Source organism: Lichenostomus cassidix, chromosome 1 (genome assembly GCF_008360975.1).
Source record: "Lichenostomus cassidix isolate B80296 chromosome 1, HeHo_3.0, whole genome shotgun sequence".
Lineage (NCBI taxonomy): Eukaryota > Metazoa > Chordata > Aves > Passeriformes > Meliphagidae > Lichenostomus > Lichenostomus cassidix.
This window is the reverse complement of record NC_139479.1, coordinates 89,328,913-89,350,679: the sequence shown is the minus strand read 5'-3', so window position 1 is coordinate 89,350,679 and position 21,767 is coordinate 89,328,913. Positions and strand designations below refer to the sequence as shown.

General features: G+C 36.9%; 1 protein-coding gene across 8 annotated transcripts in view; it reads left to right on the top strand.

Annotated features, from left to right (window-relative positions):
• Positions 1-21,767, top strand: part of STXBP5L (syntaxin binding protein 5L) — a 184,078-nt gene that overhangs the window by 123,082 nt on the left and 39,229 nt on the right. For 3 of the 8 annotated variants that reach the window (XM_085070122.1, XM_085070081.1, XM_085070083.1), the window contains exons 16-20: positions 210-382; positions 6,178-6,303; positions 10,145-10,296; positions 11,966-12,037; positions 18,691-18,756. In XM_085070122.1, the coding sequence (XP_084926248.1) occupies positions 210-382; positions 6,178-6,303; positions 10,145-10,296; positions 11,966-12,037; positions 18,691-18,756 (589 nt within the window). The remainder of the gene's footprint in view (positions 1-209; positions 383-6,177; positions 6,304-10,144; positions 10,297-11,965; positions 12,038-18,690; positions 18,757-21,767) is intronic. The other 5 variants (XM_085070131.1, XM_085070101.1, XM_085070111.1 and 2 more) reach the window with 3 other exon arrangements.

Sequence of the window (21,767 nt, the reverse complement as noted above, 5' to 3'; positions counted from 1 at the left end):
AATCAGGAGGCAGAGTTGATGATCCTTCTAGTTCCTATCTGATGTTGCTGTTACATGGTATAAATAGCAAATGACAGTATTCTTTGCAATTTAAAATGATAAATGGGAGTTATTTAAAAAAAAAAAGCGTACTGGTATTTATTTGAAAGTAACAGGACTTTCAGCAGCTTTCCTTATTAAATGATAACTAAGCTTTTTATTTATTTAAGTCATTAGAGGTTCGACTTCAGTGTGAAGTAGAAGATATCATTACACCTGAACCAGAAACAAATCCTCCATTTCCAGATGCCTCCTCCCAGCTTCCTTCTTTAAAGAGCCTCTCAGGCAGTACCAACACTGTAGCATGTGAAGGAACAATGAAGGATAGTATCCCATGTCTTAGGTAAGTCTATGCCATTGTTCAAAGATCTGTCTTTTTAAAAAATTCCTATCTGTTAATCAATTCATCAACTACCAAGAAAAAGAAGTTAATTGTATGTATGTTACACAAAATGAGAATAAACCAGAATATGGAACAAACAAAACAATTAAGGCAAAATAATCAACAAGGAATTTTAAAAGGATAGAAGTAATTATGAAGAATATAAATTGTTACAGTAAAGGTTTGACTGTTGTTTTCCAGTGTGCTCTAGGAGTAAATCTTCAATAAATTTCTGAGGAAGCTGTTTTTAATAGTCCATGAAGAAACTTCCATAAAAGCCAACATGTGGAAAGCTTTTTCTCCTTGACTAATTAGTATAACACTAAAATTTTTCTTTATGAAAGAACAGTATGAATTTTGTGGTGTGTAAAGCATGGAACCTGTGTTCATGCTTATGAAACAATCTTTAAAATAGGCAGTTATGAAACAGTTGCACTGTGTGTATATTTGTTTAATCTTTAGAAAGAAGCAAATTGTTTTCTGCTAGAATACATTGTCACTGTTTTGGAGTAGATTAATATGTTGTTATTAATAAGGCAGACAAATTATAGGTTTGAATAGTTTAAAACAAGAATTCTGTACAAAACTATAAACTGTAATTTTCCAGCAATTAGAGTGCATTGCTGACAACAGTTGCTCTCATTTTAGTGAATTCATTATTATTTTGGTCTAATTATTATTAAATCTTTTTAATGCCTCAGTTATTTCAAAAGCAGTTTAAATTAACATTTCCTGACTTTGCAGATACTTTGAGCTGCTTGGCTCCTGAAAATAGCATTAGCATTTAAAAGCAATATTGTGATATTGTCCTTGTGAAATTAACAGTAATTTTTGGCATCCTGTTCATTTGTCCTCCTCATTCAGTCAGGCAGTTGAACTTCAGACCTCAGTTTAATCATTAATTTGAACTGAAAATCAATAGAAGAGGCAGAAATAAGCTACTAAAAAGGTCAAAATGTGAAACCTATTTATGACATTGAAATCAGGAAGAATGCAATCATTTTACTGGCTAAGATTTTCCCTTAAGAGATTCTTGCTTGATTTTGTCTGTCAAGGAGAGGAATGGTTGATGTTGAAGGCAGAAAAGCTGTCATGAACCCCCAGAAGTTCTGCTTGTTAGTTTTTAGAAGTTTTCTTAACTCCATATAATCTCACATTAAACTGTCCCATAGATTTTTGTCAAATTTTATACAAAGTAACTGGAATCTTATTTCGACTGAGAAGTGATTTTTCAAAGTCAGAGTAGTTACACCACTGGAACTGCTGGCACCCTCCTACATTTACATAAAAGTGTAGTCATGTGTGCTCTTATCCTTTTCAATAAGGAAGGACATACAAATATCCACACATTTCCCCCCAAATCCTAGCTGGGTCCACAGGCCATGTCTGTCTAAAACTTCTGATCTATGCAGAATTGTGATGGTAAAATGAAAATAGCGCCTGAAAACGCACAAAAAAACCCAGTAAAAACCAGGATGATTCTGTTGACTTAATATGCAAGTTATTCAGGTGGGCAGCAGTACAGAATCTAAAATACAGCAATAATAATGTAAAGTGGCAGCCACCTGCACATGGAGGCTGAGTACACAGCTTGAACTATATTGATAATACATATAAAATTTTACACACATACATAACTGGCTCCATTATGTTTATTTGCATATCTGCGTCTCAGCATTGTTGCAGAAAGTGAATGGCACTCCACACTTCATCATTTTTTCTAGCCAGGAGTCAGAATGACTGAATGGTTTTGTGTCTGTGAGTAGGTACTAGGAGGAAAATAATTGGAGGGACTGAAGTAATGAAAACTTGGCACTTTTCTGAAATCAAAAGTAACTGTTACCAAGGGAGGCAGGAAGCAGTATTGAATAAATATTGCTCTAGCTTCTTTCAGAAGATTATGCAGTGAAATATGCAGCTGTAATAACCTGAGAAACCATTTGTGATTATGCAGATAAATACTTTTGATGTAAATGCTGTTATCATAAAGCTGTACCAAGAATATCAGTCTTTTTGTTCCCAGCCTTCTGATACGATCCCAAAATTAGGTCAGTCAAGGGTTTTGACAGTAGCTTCAAGTAACTCCAAAGTGACAAGGAACTGTGAATATCTTGTGAAGAAAACTAAAAACCAAAACTTTGCAACAAGCAAATTCAGTGTAGCATAACAAGAACATGTCAAGGAAATCACTGAAATGTCTACATTCCTCCTGCTCATACTCTTGCAGTCTGTTTAGGCTTATATTTTAAACACTTCAAAAAAAAAGCAGTCCAAATCAAGGTGGAGAGGAATTGAATATCTGCATTACTGTTCATGCAAGATGGTTAGTGAAACAAGGGAAATAGCTCAAAGATACTTAAGCAGGAAGATGTCACAGAAACATGGGAATGACAGTGTTAATCATGAAATCTGTAATTATTTCCCTCCATTATTATGGTCTTTCATCACCTACAGCTTATTCTATGCTTAGAGAAAATCCCTGTGAAATAATACTCATGTTGCCAAAGTAGATCCTCAAATTTGCAGTGAAAAATATTTAGAGAGAAAGGTGTTTGCTTTTTTCCCTCAGGTGACAACAATACAAAAGAAAACTAAGAAGGTACTTCAAGCTGTCTAATTTTTTCAGTATGCCATTAAAGGCACATTGAAAAAGTAATACCACATTAAAAAACATGTTTTAGAAAATAGGAATTAATTCTGCAGCCATTGTCAGTCTCATGGTTGCTTGTTTAGAAAAAGGAAAGTATAAATGCATTGCTTTGACAGATACTTGTTGGAGCAGCATGCTTTACTCTTGTGTTCCCCCACATCATCAGTTATCCATTAGAAAATATGGATGGAAAGCTCAGCTGAAAGGGCATTAGACTAAGACCTGGTTCTTGGATCTCATTTGCCTGTTTTATATTTTTATAACACTTTTAAGGGCAGGAACTGAAAGCTGAAAATGGGGTGCGAGATGGAAGGACCACAACTATTAATGCCTCTTAAAGGCTTAGAAGACATTAGAAGTTGAAGGGCTCCATCACAAAGATACTCTGAAGGACTGTTTGAGTAAAATATTCAGCTTCTGCTTGCTTTGAAGTTTCTTTGAAAATAATGCATCTTTACTGTATACAGTTCTTGCTTTTGGTTCCAGTTTATCCTGATCTCAAAAGATCCCTCTCTCTTAGCAGCTTAAGTTCACAGATATTCATACCTTTGTTCTCACTACAAATACTCCTGCATAATCCCAGGCTTACTTCATTAAGGTTATGGATAGCATCACCTCAGAAATGCTCATGGATATGTATCATATGTACAAAGAAAAGGGCAAAGCCTTAGTGCCAGCAGAACAGGTCAGACACTGCAAAACTCTGAGCAGAGGTTTGCTGTTAATAGAAAACAGAAATACAAAGCTATTGCCAACTGTAGTGGGTCGAGCACTTGCTGAACTGTACTGTCACATCTTTGTATGACAATATCCAAGCCAAGTGCCTGATTACTGCTCCAGACAAATACATATGTAAGGTCTGAAGAGTACCACAGGGAAAAGAAATAGAACAGTGAATGTGCCAAGCTGCTGTTAAGGAAATGCATTTCGAGAGATAGATGAGGGATGACTTTCTCATGAAGTAATAAATAAGGGAAAGTTTTGGCAAGGTCTGTGAATCCTCTAGAAAAGAAATATAAGTAGTAGAGCATAAACTGTATTGCTGAGGGTGTGAATGTGTTTTGAACAGGCAGTTACCAAAGAGGTATCAGGTGCAGGTACCCTGGTGCTGCTGCAAAGGGTTGCAGGGCAGCCTTTGTGAGAAGCAGCTGGGGTTGCCCTGTGCTGGACACAGCAGAGCACAGCTGAGCCCCTCAGACAAGAGGGTGGACCCTCTGGGAATACAAAGTTAACAAAATACAAAAATGCTGCACAAAGAGAAAAGAACAAGAAAAAAAGAACGAGAAGCAGTTCTGCTGACAGCAAGGTGAGAGAAGGAGGAGGAGGAATTGCTTCAGGCACCACCAGAGTAGAGATTCCTCTGAGGAGGAGACCACAATGGTACATGATGTTCCCCTGAACCCCATGGAGAGCCCACGTTGGAAAAGGCTCCTGGCAGGAGTTGCAGCCCAGGGAGGGGAGCCCACTCAGGAAGAGGTTTTCTGGCACAAACTGTGGCCCATGAGAGATCCATGCTGGAGCAGTCTGTTCCCAAAGAACTGCACTCCACACTGGAACGGGGGAACTGCATGAAGAAGGAATGGCAGATACAAAGTGTTATGACTGGACCACAAACAGTGTTCCTCACCCCTGCTGTGCTGCCTGGGGTGGGGAAATAGGTAGAAGAGTCAGGAGTGAAACTGAGCCTGAAATGAAGGGAGAGGAGAGGGTAATTTTAGTTTCAAAGAATTTTTCACCCTCCTACTCTATTTTTAATTGGCAATAAATTAAATTAATTTTCTCCAAGTTGAGTCTGCATTGCTTCTGGTGGTAATTGGTAAATGATCTCCCTGTCCTGCCTCAACCCATGAGCTCTTTAATCTTACTTTCTTCCTCTGTCCTGTTGAGGAAGGGGAGTTCAGTGGGTTTCTGGCAGACAGGTGAGGTTACAATGGTCAGAACAGCAGATAAGATGGTCTCATTAAGAAAATACTCTTTATGTTCTAAGAAATTTTCAAAAAGCTTCTGCTGCTAGCACTGAACTGGAGATTTTATCTGTGTCATAAGGTACACCCAATGCTCCATATCAAACCATGAAAATGGGAGAAGTACTGCACTGTCATTTGTTTTCCATGGCTTCTTTCATAATTGGAGCACTAATTTCTTTGTATATTACCCACTGTGCTCTTGGAGTTACCTTGTTGAGAACTTCTGCCCTGGTGTTACTCTGTGGTTATGTTTTATTTCCATTTACTTCAGTTTTCTTCAATCTATCTTCAATTCTCCAAGATTGCAAGTAGCCCTATTTGTCACCAAGGCTTCTATCCCAGCAGGTGCACTCAGAGTAGCAAAGAACCTGATAGCCCTGGTTATTGAATGAGGAGTTTGAATATCCTCTCTTGAAAGAAGTGTTTACTTACTTGCTTCTGAATAGGAATTAGTTGTGTTTTTCCCAATCTGACCCATCATCTTTTCAGGTGTGTGGGCCAGGGCTGCTTGGAAAACTTGCAGAGTCACATTACAGTCATGTTCAGGACCATGACCTGTGTCATCAAAGATCTCTTCTCCAAGACCCAGTACTTAGGATAATACTGCTTAGGTATAGTAGACATATATGTATAGAGAAGGACTCAAAGCAGAAATAAATACTATGCACCAAAAATTGTGATTCTTCAGAATGTGTGGTCCATGTCTATGTCCTCTAGCTACTCTCTTTCCCTTTCCATTTATTTCTCAGTCTTTTTAGAGGACTGTTTTCCCCAGGGGTAGAGGATTAAATGGAATAGACTGCTCCACTACATGACTGTGTGCAAAGGGGTGCAATATAAGCCATCTCTCCAGTAACAGCTACAGTAAAAATGCACTGAGTTGTGGACTTTACCTGTAAATTACTGTGTACAGCATCAATGTACTAATGACTAAGATGAATACCTCTTTGCATTTTTTGTTGTGCTTTACTTCAGAACAAAAATACACAGAAATACACAGAAATGTCCTTTTGAAAAGTCTCAAAAGCAAATATTTTAAGTTTTCCATTCAAGCTGACTGCTCATAACCGTTCACAGCAGTTGTTATTCATGGCCCAGTGTTTGTATGTTTGTTCTTATTTTGTACCTCTTCTTCTCAGCGTGAAGGCTCGACCTGTGCGGATGCCTCCTGGCTACCAGGCAGATCTTGTTATCCAGCTGGTGTGGGTGGATGGGGAGCCTCCTCAACAGATTACCAGTCTTGCTGTAAACTCTGCTTATGGACTGTAAGTAGTTCAGAATTAAGGTTGCATTGATTTATTGTTTATTGCTCTAAATCCTGTGTTTTCCAACTCTACTTTCAAATTTCCCAGAGACAATTAAGGTCAAAGCAAAGTATTCAAAAGGTGCTGAAAATCAGATTCTTGGGGAAAAATTATTTGAACTGACACAGAGATTGTAATATGGGATGTTAAACTGCCATTCTTGCCAATATTTTTACTAATCCAATTTAAAAGACTGAATCTTTTCACATAATTCTTTCCATCATTTCAAATAAGATCTAATTGCATTTCAAATCTGTAATTTTCAAAGTTATTTTGAAAGGTTCACTGAGGTGAAATGTATTTAATAGAAAATGGTGAAGTGATTAACTGTTAAATGGCATTTATCATGACATCATATCTTAGCTGGAAATTGTCTTCTGAGAGCAGCATTTTTATGTCTCTGCTAATGTCTGTTTGCACAAGAACCAGTGACCTGAAACTGAGAATTGAACAGGGAGCATTTAAATGCTGTATTTCTGTCTGGCAATGCAAATGAGTGTGTGTAATTGTTTCCTCAGGTTCAATTTATTTGCAAATTTGTAATGTTTTCTCTTACTGAGAGCCACCCATATACATTAAAATGGTTTTCCCTGTAGGTGTTACTTCAGCAAAACCATTGGCTGTAATGGGTGTTAGGTGCTGACTCCTACTGATTTTCAGTAAGTCACTGGACTCTTTTCAGAGGCTTTGGCAGTTTAATGCAGAGTTTCTACTTTTGTGCATAAATACTGTCTGTTAGGGGCTGTTTTTTTCAAGTTTTCAGTCTGAATTTCTAGATAGTTTCCTATTCATGAATTCTAGGAGTTTCTTTTGTTTTACCATAGCTTGACGCATTTGTCACTTTTTAGGTTTTGCCTGATTTGCTCCCTTGCAGGTCTCAAACCTCAGGGCAGCATCTGAATAATCACACCATTCTGTCACTTGTAAATTACTCTGATAGGTTGTGGTTCTCCTAATGGTCACAATGGTTTCCTAAACCACGGATTTGATTATATCAGATGCTCTCAATTGTTTTGCTACGTGCAATAACAGTTTACAGGAGAGCCTCCTTTGAAACACCATATGCTAAGTACATGGGTATTTCAGAAATAAATGCATGTATGAATAAAATAGGCTGACAACCTAAATTTAACTTTCCTACAAAAGCTGCCCAAGAAAGGTCTTTTTCCTTACATTTTTTCTGCAGATTCTCTTCTCTCTTCCTTTCTGTTGTCTCTCTTAACCTTTTCCTCAGGCCTATGCCAAGGCACAGTCCTTTCTTTCATCAGAATTTTTGTTTACTACTTTGTCACCTGTTATCTATCTGCACAATGTGGAAAATCTGTGCCACTTTAGCATGAAGCCTGAGAACATGTAATTTTTGCCATCCTAGTTATTTGGGTCATCTTTTGCCTAATTTTCCTTCCTATACTAAACAGTTTAACTAGGTCAAAGGCATAAAATGGCTAATGTGTTCTGGAGAGTCTATTTTCAGTATTCTTTTAATTACTCTGATTTCTGGAACTGTTTTACTGCTGCCATGAAATAGGAATAAAGTGAGATGCAAAAAACCTTTATTTCCAGCAAAGATGAAAGAATCTGACACTGTAAAATTTTATTTATTGTATTTTTTTATTTTTAACAAATTAAAAGTATTAACACCTGTATTATTTATGTTGAAATGAATCATCAAAACCAACTTCATGTTATGAAAGTAGAAAAAAAAATTTGCTAAATGCTTCAATTACAACTGAAGAACTAGGATAACCTTGAGGAACAAAGTTAAATATGAGTAATAAATCTGTTTTAAAGTAAGTTCTGTTGGACTGAAAGCAGTCACTGAAAATTTATTACCATCTCATGGGGTAACAGTTTTCAGCTAATCTGCATATTAATTAAGAAATGTCTGATGAGGGTTTTATGACATTTCTGTGAAACATACCAACAGAATAGAACATTACCTAGCAACTAATTCTATTGCTCAAAATTGAGAAATTCATTTTGTATCTGATTTCATAAGGACTTTGTTGTTAGCAATTTATCTTAAGCCTTGTTAATAGTAATGGCTGTCTAGATTTTTTTTACCAATCCTCAGAAGTGTTATAATATTAATGAGCAATTTCTGATTATTTTTTAAACTAATTAGTTTAAGAAATATTAGATCCATGTGTATGAAATTAGAGAAATTTACAAAAATACAGATCAGGAAATTATGCATTTTGTTAAATTGCTAACCAGGGGTGTGAATGATCACTAGCTCTCCTTGTGACTCATGTTTTCCAAAATTAATAAATCACAGGTTAATCATTTTCAAAGTGCAAATGGCTATTTTTTAACGTGAAGTACTAATAGATGAGATTGACATTTGTCATTTTTATTCCTTTATATTTTTCTCCACCCAGAATGCAGACTTATGAACACATAGAGTCAACTCTCCTTTAGTTTAAAGCCCTTCCCCCCATTCACAGGAGAGCACTCCTCGAGCTTGTCCAGGTCCTTCTGGATGGCACTTGTCCCTCAGGCACATCTCAGTTGGGTGTTGCCTGCAAACTTGCAGAGGGTGCCCTCCATTCCACTGTCTCTGTCACTGGTAAAGACTGAATTAAACTGTACTGGTTCCAGTATGGGCCCCTGAGGGATGCCACTCCAATGGGGAAAGAAAGTCAGTGGGGAAAAAAAAATCAGTGTATTCATAGTATTTCCATAGATGCTGTACTAAAATCAGTGTTAACACAAAGGTGGTAAACAGAGTATAGAAACAACCAGTAGAATTTTAGCCACTGTTGTAGATGGTGCCTTAGTTTACTAATGTGACAATTTAGGAAAAATAATTTCATTATACTTTATTTGCTATATGGAACTTTTTTTTTAGTAATGAAAGCAGCATAAGAAAAGGTGGATCAGAGGAAAATTGTAGCTTCCCTGCTTCTCTGTCCTCCACCTCATTACTTTTCTCTTGCATTGTTTTTTTTTCACACACAAATTCCTTTCAGATATTTTGGAGATAGGTGGAGGTGAGTGCACAGCTCACTTTTAGTGTCAATAAAGACCTTAAGTATTTTTCAGGGATTTGAACTAACCACCTTAATCATTTTTTACATAAAATGACAGAACTTGATAGCAAGTGATTCTGAATATGATTGAATATTGTTTGGGGTTTTGAGTTTCTTTGCAGTTGTACCTGCAATCCTTTCTGTCTGGAATTTAAAATTGCAGACTGATACTAAAGGAGAGGGATCTTGCCCATAAATCAAACCACTGTCAAAATACATTCACAGAAGCATTTCAGAGTGGTAGAGACTGTTTTAACAGGAATCTCTGCTGTAGATAAGGTGACAGAGTTGGAAGGAAAATTTATAAATACCTTTTGGATTTGGGTATCTCCACAATACAGCCTAATATATTTCATTTATCCTTTATATTTAGCTTAAAAGAATTATTTTTACATGTATGTATATTTATACTTTATATTTGTAATTTATATAAATACATAACCACTTTTTAAGATCCATGTCCAGCTTTGTAGGCTTAATTTATCTCATTATTACTAGAATTATGTTGTACAGTGAAGCAAAGTTTAGACATAACTGTAATGTGTTTTGTACAGAAAGCTGGTAGAAGTTGTAAATCTGCTTTCTGGGAAGTTAATTCAGAAAACAGTTTTAAAAATTCAGGATTACAAATCTGTAAGACAAAAAAATGTAAGCTTTGAGTAGTTTCTGAAGAAAAAGTTTGTGCAGAATTTATAATAATACACAATAATTCGTGTTTTTAGAACTTAATTACATACGACTAACACTGTGAGGGACGTTTCTCTTTGCAGGGTGGCATTTGGGAACTGCAATGGTTTGGCTGTTGTGGATTTCATGCAGAAGACAGTCCTGCTGAGCATGAGCACCGTGGACCTCTATGGATCGAGTGATCCATACCAGCGCCAGCCCCGCTCACCGCGCAAGAGCAGGCAGTTTGCTGCAGGTAGGAAACAAATCATTGTGGTTATCAGCCTGATTTGTTCCTTTGGGTTTTTTGCCTGTGGCTTTTTATAGTGCTTTTGAGTATCTGCATGACTATTTGCCAGCCAATGGAGTTTCTATAACTTGGCAAAAGAAACTTGACATGCTCTAGGTGCGGGCACTTCCTCAGAAACAAAATGTTTTATGAGGTTTTTTCTTTTGGGATGGAGGTCAGCAAGTAATTCCCTTAGCTGAGTCTGTAAAAAATCATAATGAGCGAAGCAATTATGTTTCTCTGGCAGTCACTTGAAGTGTAATTTGTATGCTATTTTCTTTCTGGTTTCAATAAGTTCATACCAATCAGTAAGACTTCAATTTAAGCTTAAATGTATCTTCTGCCAGGTGATACTCATTTGACTAGTCAGTTGTGTTTAGAGAAGTGTAAGACCTGGGAGCAATGTTAAGTAGATATCACAAGCAGCTCAAATTAAGTACTTAATTAGTGGACTGAAGTTCTTGATATAAACCTACAACATCCAGCTGTACCCCATTTTAAAATCTGATGCTAAGACGATCACTTTCGTAACTGATAATTGTTATTATGCACTGTGTGTTTGAAATATTAGTACTTTGTTACAGCTAAATTTTACCATACTTCATTGGTTATCTAAACACTTACTTGTATGAGGAAAAACTCAGATCATCCGTGTTTCAAGTCTTTTCACTTGACATATTCCATAGCAACATGCTAGAGTCAGACACAATTATGAAATGTGTTTTACATAGCGGTGAAGTTTTAGAATTAGATGTAAAAACATCTTTTAAAATGTGAAGTTTTAAATTTAACCCTAAAATTATAAAAGCAACAGATTATAGTGGGTTTATGCCATCAGCATTTTCATCAGAAGACCCTGCACTAAATCACCAAATCCTACTTCTCCATAGAGTTATGGAAAATATTTTTTTGATTGGGAATGTGTTTACTCTCCAAACAGAAATTAAAAGTTAGAGAATAAAATGTAAGTTTTCAGGCCTACTTCTGCTTCTGAAAGACCATTTGTCTCACTTTCTGTGCATTTAATCATGGCAAGCTTAGTTCCCATCTGTGCCAAGTGTTAAATGTGTAAATTGGGCACAGCAGAGGAGAGAAGAGACAGCAGCTTCAAGTTACCTTCAACTTTTCTCTCTGATTTCATCCAGCCTCACGGCAGCTCCCTAAGAAATGTGAGCAGCTAGGCACAAACACCATGCTGCAGAGCCCTGTATAGAAGGTGGAGGATTGCTTGTGTAGAAAAAGCTGTTCTCAGCACTGTATCACACAGGGTTTTTCTCTGTCAGTGGCAGTCTGGGCCAATCCTTTAAGGCATCATTCCAGCAAGGCAGTGCTGCCAGAATGGAGCCCACTGGGGATAAATGACCACTAAGAAGGATTGCACACTTCTAGATTGCTCACAGAAACTATGCATCTAAAAAAAGCCTCAGCTGCTTTCTCACCATCCATCCCACATCCTTTACTTTTTTTGATTATTTTTCTTGTTGTATCTCCCAATTGGAAGGTAAGCATCTGCTGAAATTTCTTCACCTTGGCTGTTCTAGATGCTGGTTATGATATCACTTCCTTTCACTTTAGACTGTTTTTTCTCTCTTTCCTCTGCCTGCTGCTGATGCTGGTGTACTGGCATGTTCCAAAGACAACTTTTGCATGCGTGGCCTGTCTAACTTTTATCCAGATTTAACGAAACGGATCCGTACTTCCTATCAGAGTAAGTTCTATAAAGGTTAGGCAAAAAGCTTTATCATGATTGGACTATGCCTGACTTAAACCCATGTGTTTGTGCTTCGTAATGTGTTTTTTTAAACACATTCAGCATGCATGCAAACTTACTACATTTTGTGATGTCAACCATGCTTATTTTTGACAATTACCTTTATTGTACAGAAATTCTTTTCTTTCAAAGAGAAAACCTCAGTGTTACATGGGGCTGATTGGGCCTTAGAAATAATTTTTCAATGATGTTATGTTCTTGGTGACAAAGTATCTTTCTTTGGTTTTATATTCGTTTCCATGTATATTTACTACTATGAAGCATTTCTTGTTTTGCAATGGCACTACCTGTAGTTATCAATTAATTCTTACCTTTTTTCAGAAGAACAATGTGGCTTAAAAGGGTACCCATTGAATTGGATGCTGTGAAATTTAAAATTTTAATCTTGGTTTGGTACTTAAATATTTGGCTTTGGGGAACCATCTCGTGCCTCTGATCTTTGATGGGGAATGTAAAGTGGGCATAAAAACACATACATCAAAGAGGGCTATGAAAATTAATGGGTTTAATATCTTTAAATTTTGAATTATACTGGTATGAAATTTAAATATTAGTATTCATCACTGCAGAATCCAGTGAACAAAGTTATAATTAATTTTGCAAAAATGACTGTTCAACAGATGAGCCATACGTATCTTAATTAACTGCAGTGCTTATATGTAATTAGGTCTCTAGGATGCCTCTTTATAAAGTACTTCTCACAGAACAACGGGATAGGCAATTTTATGTTAAATATTAAGTATAGGCAAGATAAAGGAGTGGCAGTTGTTTTATCATCTCCCATAAATGTGAAGTGATGCAGCTATTGAAATGCATTTTTTCCATCCCTTTAGGCTGATTTCTGTGACTTTATTTCATAATAGTTCATAAAAGGTGGCCTGTTTAGGTAAAAGACTAGTCCAGTTACAAATTCAGCAGTCCATAAAAAGGTTTGGTGGATGATATCTTAAAGTCCATTAGTCTGGTCTTGCTAATTTCAAGTCTGTAACAGAGAACCTGAGAGACAGACAGCAGTCTAAGGTTTGGGGGCTTTTCCCAGCCCCTCTAAAATGTTCATAAATTCTAAGGCCAAAAATTACCAATGTTTTTATTCGGACCTTCGAGTCTTTCATAGCTGAAAATGTGTTATCTTGTTTCCATCTTCAGCCCCAGAATCAGAAAAGTCTGCAAAATCTTCCTATGAAGTATGAGTCTTGAGTTTTAGGCAGGATCATGAGCAGCTTAATTTCTTTCCTCAAAAATTATTTGGTTCTTGCTTTTGTCATTTGATACTTAGACAGGAGTATATATTGTATGATCTGAAAGATGCACCAAGCAATAAGGTTAAGAACAGGACCAGAATTTGTCACAGACTGAAAATATCTTGTTAAGTCATTCTCAAGTTGTGCTTTGTTCTGTTTCTTATTTGAGAGATGAGTTTTAAGAGGGGTATTAAGAGAGGATTTTGGATTTTGCTTACAAGTTTATCTCCTCTCATAAAGTATGATGATGGGAAAAGTAAATTCTTCTTGGAAATTGTGCAGTCAAAGCTGATATTATTATGACAAAAGCAGGAGCAGTCATGTGATAACATAAGCATTAGGTCTAAAGTTTTAAGGCTTATATCAACGAAAATGGAAGTTAATGGGAAGATGTATGAGTAGTTGATTCAATTAAGTAATGAACCAGGAAGATAATTTCATGTGGATCAGTATGAGAGAATAAGACTTGTAGGCATTGAAGCCAAAGGAGAGATTATCAATAAGTAAGATATTTAGATTTTCATTGGTCGTTTTAGAGGTAATTTGCAGGAAAAGACAATATGAGAATTGAATATGAGAGTTGAAGTGTGATGTTCAAAGATGTAACCAACATTATGGATTACAGGATCAGAGAAGACAGTGATACTGATAGCTCTGTTGATGTAGTAAGGAGGAGACTTCCTCACCAAAAAAAAAAAAAAATAGAGTTAATCTTGGCGATGTTAAGTTCATATTTGGACATTCCTGAGTAGATTTGAGAAAGACAGGATTACTACTCTAACTTGGAAGGAAGAAATCCTTCTTAAGTTAGAGATGTGTATTTATGAATCATTAGGGTGATACACAAACAGACAGATAGATAGATAGTTATTGCCATGTTTATACAAAAGAATCTCTTCAAGTACTGGTCAAGAAAGAAAGTGTTGATATTTCAGTCTGGGATATCGTGCAACTGAACAGGGAAAGGAAAAAATAAACAAAACCCAAACATGTAAGAGAAGAAAGAAGCAATATGTTGGAGAAGAGAGACTTTCCAGAGGAAAGACATAATCTACAATGTCAAGGACATCCAATATGCAGAGCACAGTGGGGGAATAAATGTTTTGAATTTTAGCCAATAAATCTGTAGATAGCTTGATAATGAGTCCTTATGTAAGGTAGACTCAAATGCACCCAGAGTGGGCTCAGAGCATTAACCCAGCACATTCTCTGGTTTGGGAGGTGAAAGTGGGAAAAGGGAAGCAAAGAGTGAAGAAATGTAATCAATTCTGAGCTACATAGTGGAAGAGACTGAAACATAGTTGTCAGATCAGGGAAGTAATTTGAGGAAAAGAAGAAGCTAAGGTGAACATTAGTGCAGAGCTGGGGGTAACTTGCAGATGTTGGTGACCTGTTCCATTTGCTATAACATCTGCAGGCACCTTCCTTTGTAGCAAGATTATATGACAAGATTATATTCTGCAGTAGTGCAGAATTATGTTGTTGGTTGGTTGTTGTTTGGGTTTTTTCTTCAATCGATTTGGGTAACATGCATTCAAATATTAAAACAAGTACATTTACTGCATCTAGAGGGGTAATGTCTCCAGCAGAATATAAAAATACCAAAATGATGCAAAAGGAATTTGCATCTCCTTCTAGAAATTCATACCATCTGTTGGTAGAAGAAGAAGATAGTTTTTATGAAGCATCCAAAAGGTTGTCAAGTCCAAAGGATGTTGATACATTGCAAAATAATTTTCATAATAAAGACTTTTCAGTGAGAAGTCCTTGTTCCTCCTTCAGGCCAGTCCCTTGAGAGGAGGTGAGCAAAAGTCTCACCTTGGTCTGACAGGAGGACACAGAAAACTCTGTGTTATGAGTCATTGTATATCAGTAATTGACACTTTGGGTCACACCTAAGAAGCTAATATAGGTTGGGTTTTGAGTCAGCAGCTATATGCTGAACTAACTGATTTCCAAAGAATGCATGCATAGATGTATAGAGATATATAAATATAAAGAAATCATAGTATGGTGATTCAGTGTAAAGATGATGAATTAAGATAACACTGAGTTTACTTATTTTATTGGCTTGAGAATATTTATGATAATATATTTATAATTCATATATTTATAGGCAAAGATGTGGTGGCTTTGGGTGCTTTAGAGTAAATGATCAGTCTGAATCATTCAAAAATATAGATAGAAATTTAAAATTTCAAAAATAATTTTAAATTACGAGTTCATTAAAGTTGTTACCTCATACTAGACAGTATGGGTTTTCATCCTTTAATGAAGAGGAAATGAGAATCACAGTAAACTTTGAAAAGTATCCACAGGACATGTGTTTTAAAGTGTTTTAATGCCTTATGCGATATATTTACATCTTGCACTGTTTACACATGTTTATGATTTGCTCAAATAAAAGCCAATTTCTTTGTAATGTCAATGGATATATCTTCTCTCGGTGGTTGTTCACATTGCCTGTGTCAGGTTTTTGCCTTTATTTTTACTGCTATGTACTTCTTGCTCTAAGTGGGCTCAAAATTTCCTGGGGTGGTGGTTTGGGGTGGCTAAAACCAGCTAAAATATCTTGGGGCACAAACTGCCTACAGAATTTCAAAATGGAAAGTGGAAGTATTTTTTTAATCTAACTTCAGTAGCTGTTGTAGCCTCTCAAACATTTGGGAGAATCTGAGGTACATGGAAATATTTATATATGATAAATTATTGAAAATATTTAGTTTGGTTTCCTTAAAAAGGAAATGACAGTAAAAAATGAGCAGTAGTACAAGGAAAAGCTTGAGAGCTCCCTTTCTTATCTCAAAGGGAAACACTCAGTGGAATCAAAGGTAACTCATAAAAATTGACGAATATGTGTTTATCCTTTTCAGTGAATGATGATTGAGCAATTCATTGCCTTACAACATCTTCAGAATTTAGAATTTAGCAAGATTAAAAGAGCCTTTGGATAAATGGGTGCGTAATGAGCAGATCTCATTATAATATTTCAAAGCAAGAACGATTCATAGCAGGAGAAAATCTGCAAGTGGAAGTGCTTAAGTAAATCTAAGTGAGATTAATCCAATGCTCTTGTGCAGGGCACATGGTATCATTTAAGTTTCACAGGGGGATATATTGCAATTCTTTAAAAGCATCTGTAGGTGGTCATTGCTAGAGGTGACAGTGGCTTTACAGCAAGTCAAGGTTTGCAGAGAAGTCCATGTGTTCAACATTTTAAAATACTGTAACATGAAATGGATCTTTAATGTTTTATGTTGCAAAAGTGTGCCAAACTTGAAAAAGTTGTGCTCTTCTTACAGCAGTTGCTCTTGGGTGGTCCAATTTGGTGTTTTTCCTATTTCAGTCCATAGCACCATAATATATATTGAGATGTAATATTGTTTTGATGAACTCCTTAGTAAAAAAACACCTAACTATTTAGAAGCAAAATCTGACCTGGGATTTGACGTTGTAACCAACACCAATACTAATTATACAATGCTTAGAACATCATAACCAAGGTGTTAAAACTTTGGTATCTTCTGTAATGCATTTACAAAAAAAACAATAATATAATATTTTATTTATCCAATGCCTCTGATGCTATGCAAATGTGCCAAAATTGCTTCCACTGCACCTCACAGACAGTTCTGCAGCAAAAATCAATTCTGTCCCAGATCTCTAGGTACATACAGAAACGTTGGGTTCACGTGGAATCAAGATTTGCTATAAGAAAGGTGCACTAGAGAGGCTCCCGAAATGATTACAGCTTCTGAATATTCTCATAACATCAGAAATGACTGAACTCACAAGTAATTGAAATATAAAATTTTAGCACAGATTCTAAGTTAAATCAAAGATTCAAGTACGTTTCTCAGAATAAAAAACCTTTGGTTTGCAACAATAATACCTAGTTTGGCAGCTCTTGTTTTTCAAGTCGGGAGCAAGCATGTTGATAATGCTGACTTAGACTAAATCAATACTACTGGTTTTCTGAAGGGCTCTCAGCATTATTCTTGTGCTCCTGCATCTTCATTAGGGATAGAAGCTTTTTTTGTTCTGCGTGTTGGGGCTCTGGCTTCTCCCCAGTTCTTTTCACAGTTCAGAAATACATTGTAATAAAGTTGTCAGTACCTACATTAAGATTCCACTGGTGTTAATACTAGGAGTGCAGCACCGTTGACTGAGTAGCAGCAGAATTTAACAAAGCAAGATTGTTATATGAATATAAATTTCAGTGGTGAGGGTCTCTGGGCCTGAGAGTCCAGAAGGGGTAAAAATTATAACATGTAGTCTTACAGAAGCCATGGTGCCAATTTAAAGCATACTGAAAGGTTCCTGTAGGATGTGTGATTTTCAGGATGCAGCACAAGCAGAGTGTGTGTAAATGCAGTATCAGTATGACAGTGATGTACACCTGACTGTGGGCTCTGCCCTGTGAGCACTGCAAGTCCACATTGCTGGCATGTGAATGTCTGGGCTGGGATGCCCATCAGTCCCACACAGCCCATGGCATGGAGTACCAGAGCTCCATATAACAAGGTTGAGCCACACGGCATTACAGGATCTATACAAAGGGTGCATTTGAATAGGTGTGGCCATGCCCAGTTCACCCACTCAGCAGTTAGCCCATGGTAAAGGACAGCATGAGCTCAGGCTTTCCCTCCCTACCATGCCAAAAGGCATGTTTGAAATTGTACATTCAGCTTATGCCAAAGGTGGGTCTTAGTTTGCTCACAGAGCAAAAGCTCAAGTTTATGCACTATAGACTAGGATTGCTTTCCTTGGTGCTGTCTTCCTCACAAATATTTATAAACCATATATAAAGTATCTTGTTAAAAAATTCTGTTATACTCAGCCAACATTATCAATGCTTCTGTGTCCTTTAAAATGACCTATCTTGTGTGAATTCATATAAAAGTTCTAATATTGCACAGTGGCAGTAATTTTATTTTTTTCTTCCCCTCTTCTAAGATTTCCTCTCTGCATTATGCAGCAGTTAAAAGTACAGAGTTGTTTCCACATCAGTTTGACAGGGATGAATGAGTTTGAGTCATATCACAGACTTTTAAATTTTAAACTATACTTACTTGTTTTCTTTTGTTAGGTACAGTCACTCTTTTCTATCCCGAGGCACTCGGAAAACAAATCTGAGTTAACAAGAGGTGTGATTTTTTTTTTTAAACCAAGCCTAAATTGCTGCAGTGACAGCCTGATAACTGCACTTATCTGAAATAGATGATTTCTCTCTCATTTCACACCATTCCTTTCTCCAAATTGACTTTAAAGTGCAGAGTATCATCAACCAAGAAAGTTGAAGCATGCCCTGTTAGATTGTAACTTAACTCTTTAACTCCATTTTTTCAGGCCTGACTGAACTCAGTGACAGTCCAGTTTCCCTGGAGCTAGAGCGTTGCAAGTCTCCCACTTCAGGTAAAGGTGATTGGCTTCTCTTCCTGCAGTCTGTATAAGCCATTCATGTCATGCATCACTGTGTTTCATTAATCCCTAAGAAGTGAAGTGCATAGTGCCAAAGAGAAGAAATTACTGGAGAAGCGCTTTTTTATGTAGCACAGTAAAATCCTAAGTCTGTTTCCTTAAGGAAAACTTAAATGTATGTGGTGCATCTTGAGATGAGCAGTATGAAAACATTTGAAGGAACAGGATCATGCAGGTATATTCCTATATCCTCCTATAAGAAGCTTGTTTCTTTGTTTTCTTAAAAGGCTTTCAAAGTTTTTTTACAGTAGGGAGTCCTTATATATATATATAATGTATATGTGGACATGGAGAAATTATGTGAAAAACAGCAATATGGAGATGGTAAATTGTAACCATTAGAACCCACCATTAGAAGTTATGTAATTTACAGTGAAAGCAGAACCTCAAATAAAAATGTTTGTTTAAGAGCCAACTGCGACCGGGCAGGGAAATCTTGGCCACTCAAAAATTATTAATGTTTCCCATTTTACCCATGGTCCTTTAAAAGGTGGAATTCATCTCATTTCTAGAGACTTTTACTGCAAGTGCCTAGTCTGCATTGATCTCTTTAATGTGAGTTCACTGTCTTAAAGATCGTTGCTAAGAGCTGTTTTCTGGTAGCTGACTTTTAAATGTTAAGGAAAGTAAGGAGGTGTAGCTGTGATACATTCATTTTGTTTGTGGTATGTATATCACACTTCTTTTCCTTGTAGTTTGGTAAGTATTGATAGATACTTTTCCCCCCTCAGTTATGGTAACAAACTCCCACAAGTATGCAATTCAAATTCTCTGTTATTGTTTCACATATTTTATGTCATAATAACAGGATACATTAATCTTGACTGGAGGACACTAATTAGTAATTTATAAAAAGGTGAAACTAATAAAAATGTTTTCCTGACATATCAAGAGCTAAAACAAATCAGCTGCTTTGAAATACGTATTTCCTTGTAGTATTTGGATCGCAAAATCTGTGGACATGGGTATGTCAAAGTGAAAGAGGCTATAATAATATTGGTATAAAACTAGAAGCTCAAACTCCTGAGCAGGGCCTCAGCAACTCACAGACTTTAAAATAAAACAGATGATAGCTCAGTTATAATTAGATTATTTATTGTGTGGCTCACTGGGATTCAACTTTTCACTTTTCTCTTCAGAAATGAGCTAAAACCTTTCCGTTTCTTTTCACTGAAAGCTAAGAGATGACTGACTTGGTAACCATATGTGCATATTCTTAGTTTTATAATGATGAGTGTCTCCTATAGCACTTTACTTTTTCTGCAGTTAACTTCAATTTTTCATTCTGCTAGTGCTCAAAAATAGCTCTCTTAGATACATCTAAGATAATTTGCTCCAAAATTTATTCTGGTTTTTTCTCTTTTGGAGATATTCAGCAGGGAAAACATAGCATATTTATGGGGGTTTCCTATTTTAGCGCTTTCATGTTGTTTTCCAAGCTATATTTATATTTTTAAAATGTGAAATCAGGTGCAGTTTTGTAGGAAGTAGCTATTATTAGACCTGCTTTTTAAACCAAGAAGTTTCTTTTACTGTGACTGCTATAAATTACTTCTATATATTAATGCAAAATTTAATTAATACTGCTTCTGCATACCTGCTGTAAAACGGGGCGGAATCCAACCTAGTCAGCTGGAATAAGTGACCTCAGAACTGCACCCTCCAAAGCCTGGGAGTGGGACTAGTCTTGTGCTTACCAGCACAGCCTTACACCTACACCAGCTCCTCACTGACTAATGTTTCTTGCTCATAGGGCACAGCTACATACTTAGGGATTTGTCAGGCAGGATCCTTCTACTTCCAGCCTTTGGTCTGTTTAAAGTCCATGGCACACAAGCTCTGCAATGGAAGTGTGCTGTGTTCCAGAAGAGCCCCAGGAACTTTGGGTTTTTAAAACCACTGACTACATTGCTCTGCTGAAAACAGACCAAGGCTTGATCCTTCAGAAATTTAGCAGAAAGACTACTTGACTGCTGGGGGAAGTGATTGAAGCTGCTGCCTGACGGAGGAGGGCCTGCTGGGTATGACTATGTGAGGTTGCAGAGACAGAAGGAAGGGAGTTTGATTTATAACAAACCATTCTGGTTGCCAGAGCACATCAACATCAGTTCTTCACCCAGCGGGGAAGTTCATGCCAGGGACTGGCCCTGAGTGTGCTCAATGCATACACAAAGTGCAAACTGCTGGAGGACATGAGTCTAGATGGCAAACACTGCACACATGATGGCACACTGGTGAGCATCTTCATCCTTAGCTCCATCAGGAGGGGAATGATTTGAGGAGCAACATCGCTGTGCTCACCTGCATACTTTGAGGCTCCCAGGACAGCACACTAATTGCCTGTAGACATGAGTGTTTTTACATCTAATAGAGCCATTCATAACTTAGTCAGATTTCCATTCCAATCGGGCCAAGAGGACAGTGTTGGTAAAGGCTTCTTGGAGAACTTGAAAAATCTCCTGCCTCCTCGTTTCTTGGTCTGATGCTGAGCATTGCTGAGACTACCTGAACTATCTCTGTTTCCATGAAAAATTCATTTTGTCTGTAACATCCTACTGCTTGTCAATGTTTTAACCTCTGACTAAGCTTCTGCAGAGACAGCCTAGGTCAACTCAGTAATTCAGCTTTGTTGTTTCTCTTTTCCCTGCCTCAAAGCAGAATTAGGCATTTGTGTGTTCTATCACTGATAGGAGCATTGGAGCACTGAGCAAGAGACTCAGGGCTGAAGTGTACTCCTTATTTCACATGCAGGGCTGGTAAATAATTCAGTACAAATCTGACTTCTTCATTAATTAATATTTAACTTGTTTCACAAGACTGTCTTCTCAGATGTTCCTCCTATATTACTTACTAAAACATGACTTTGCAGATGATGTAATTGAAAAATCAGATTCCCGTTCAGAAGGCAGTTCCGAATAGAACATAAAATTAAACCATTTGATTAA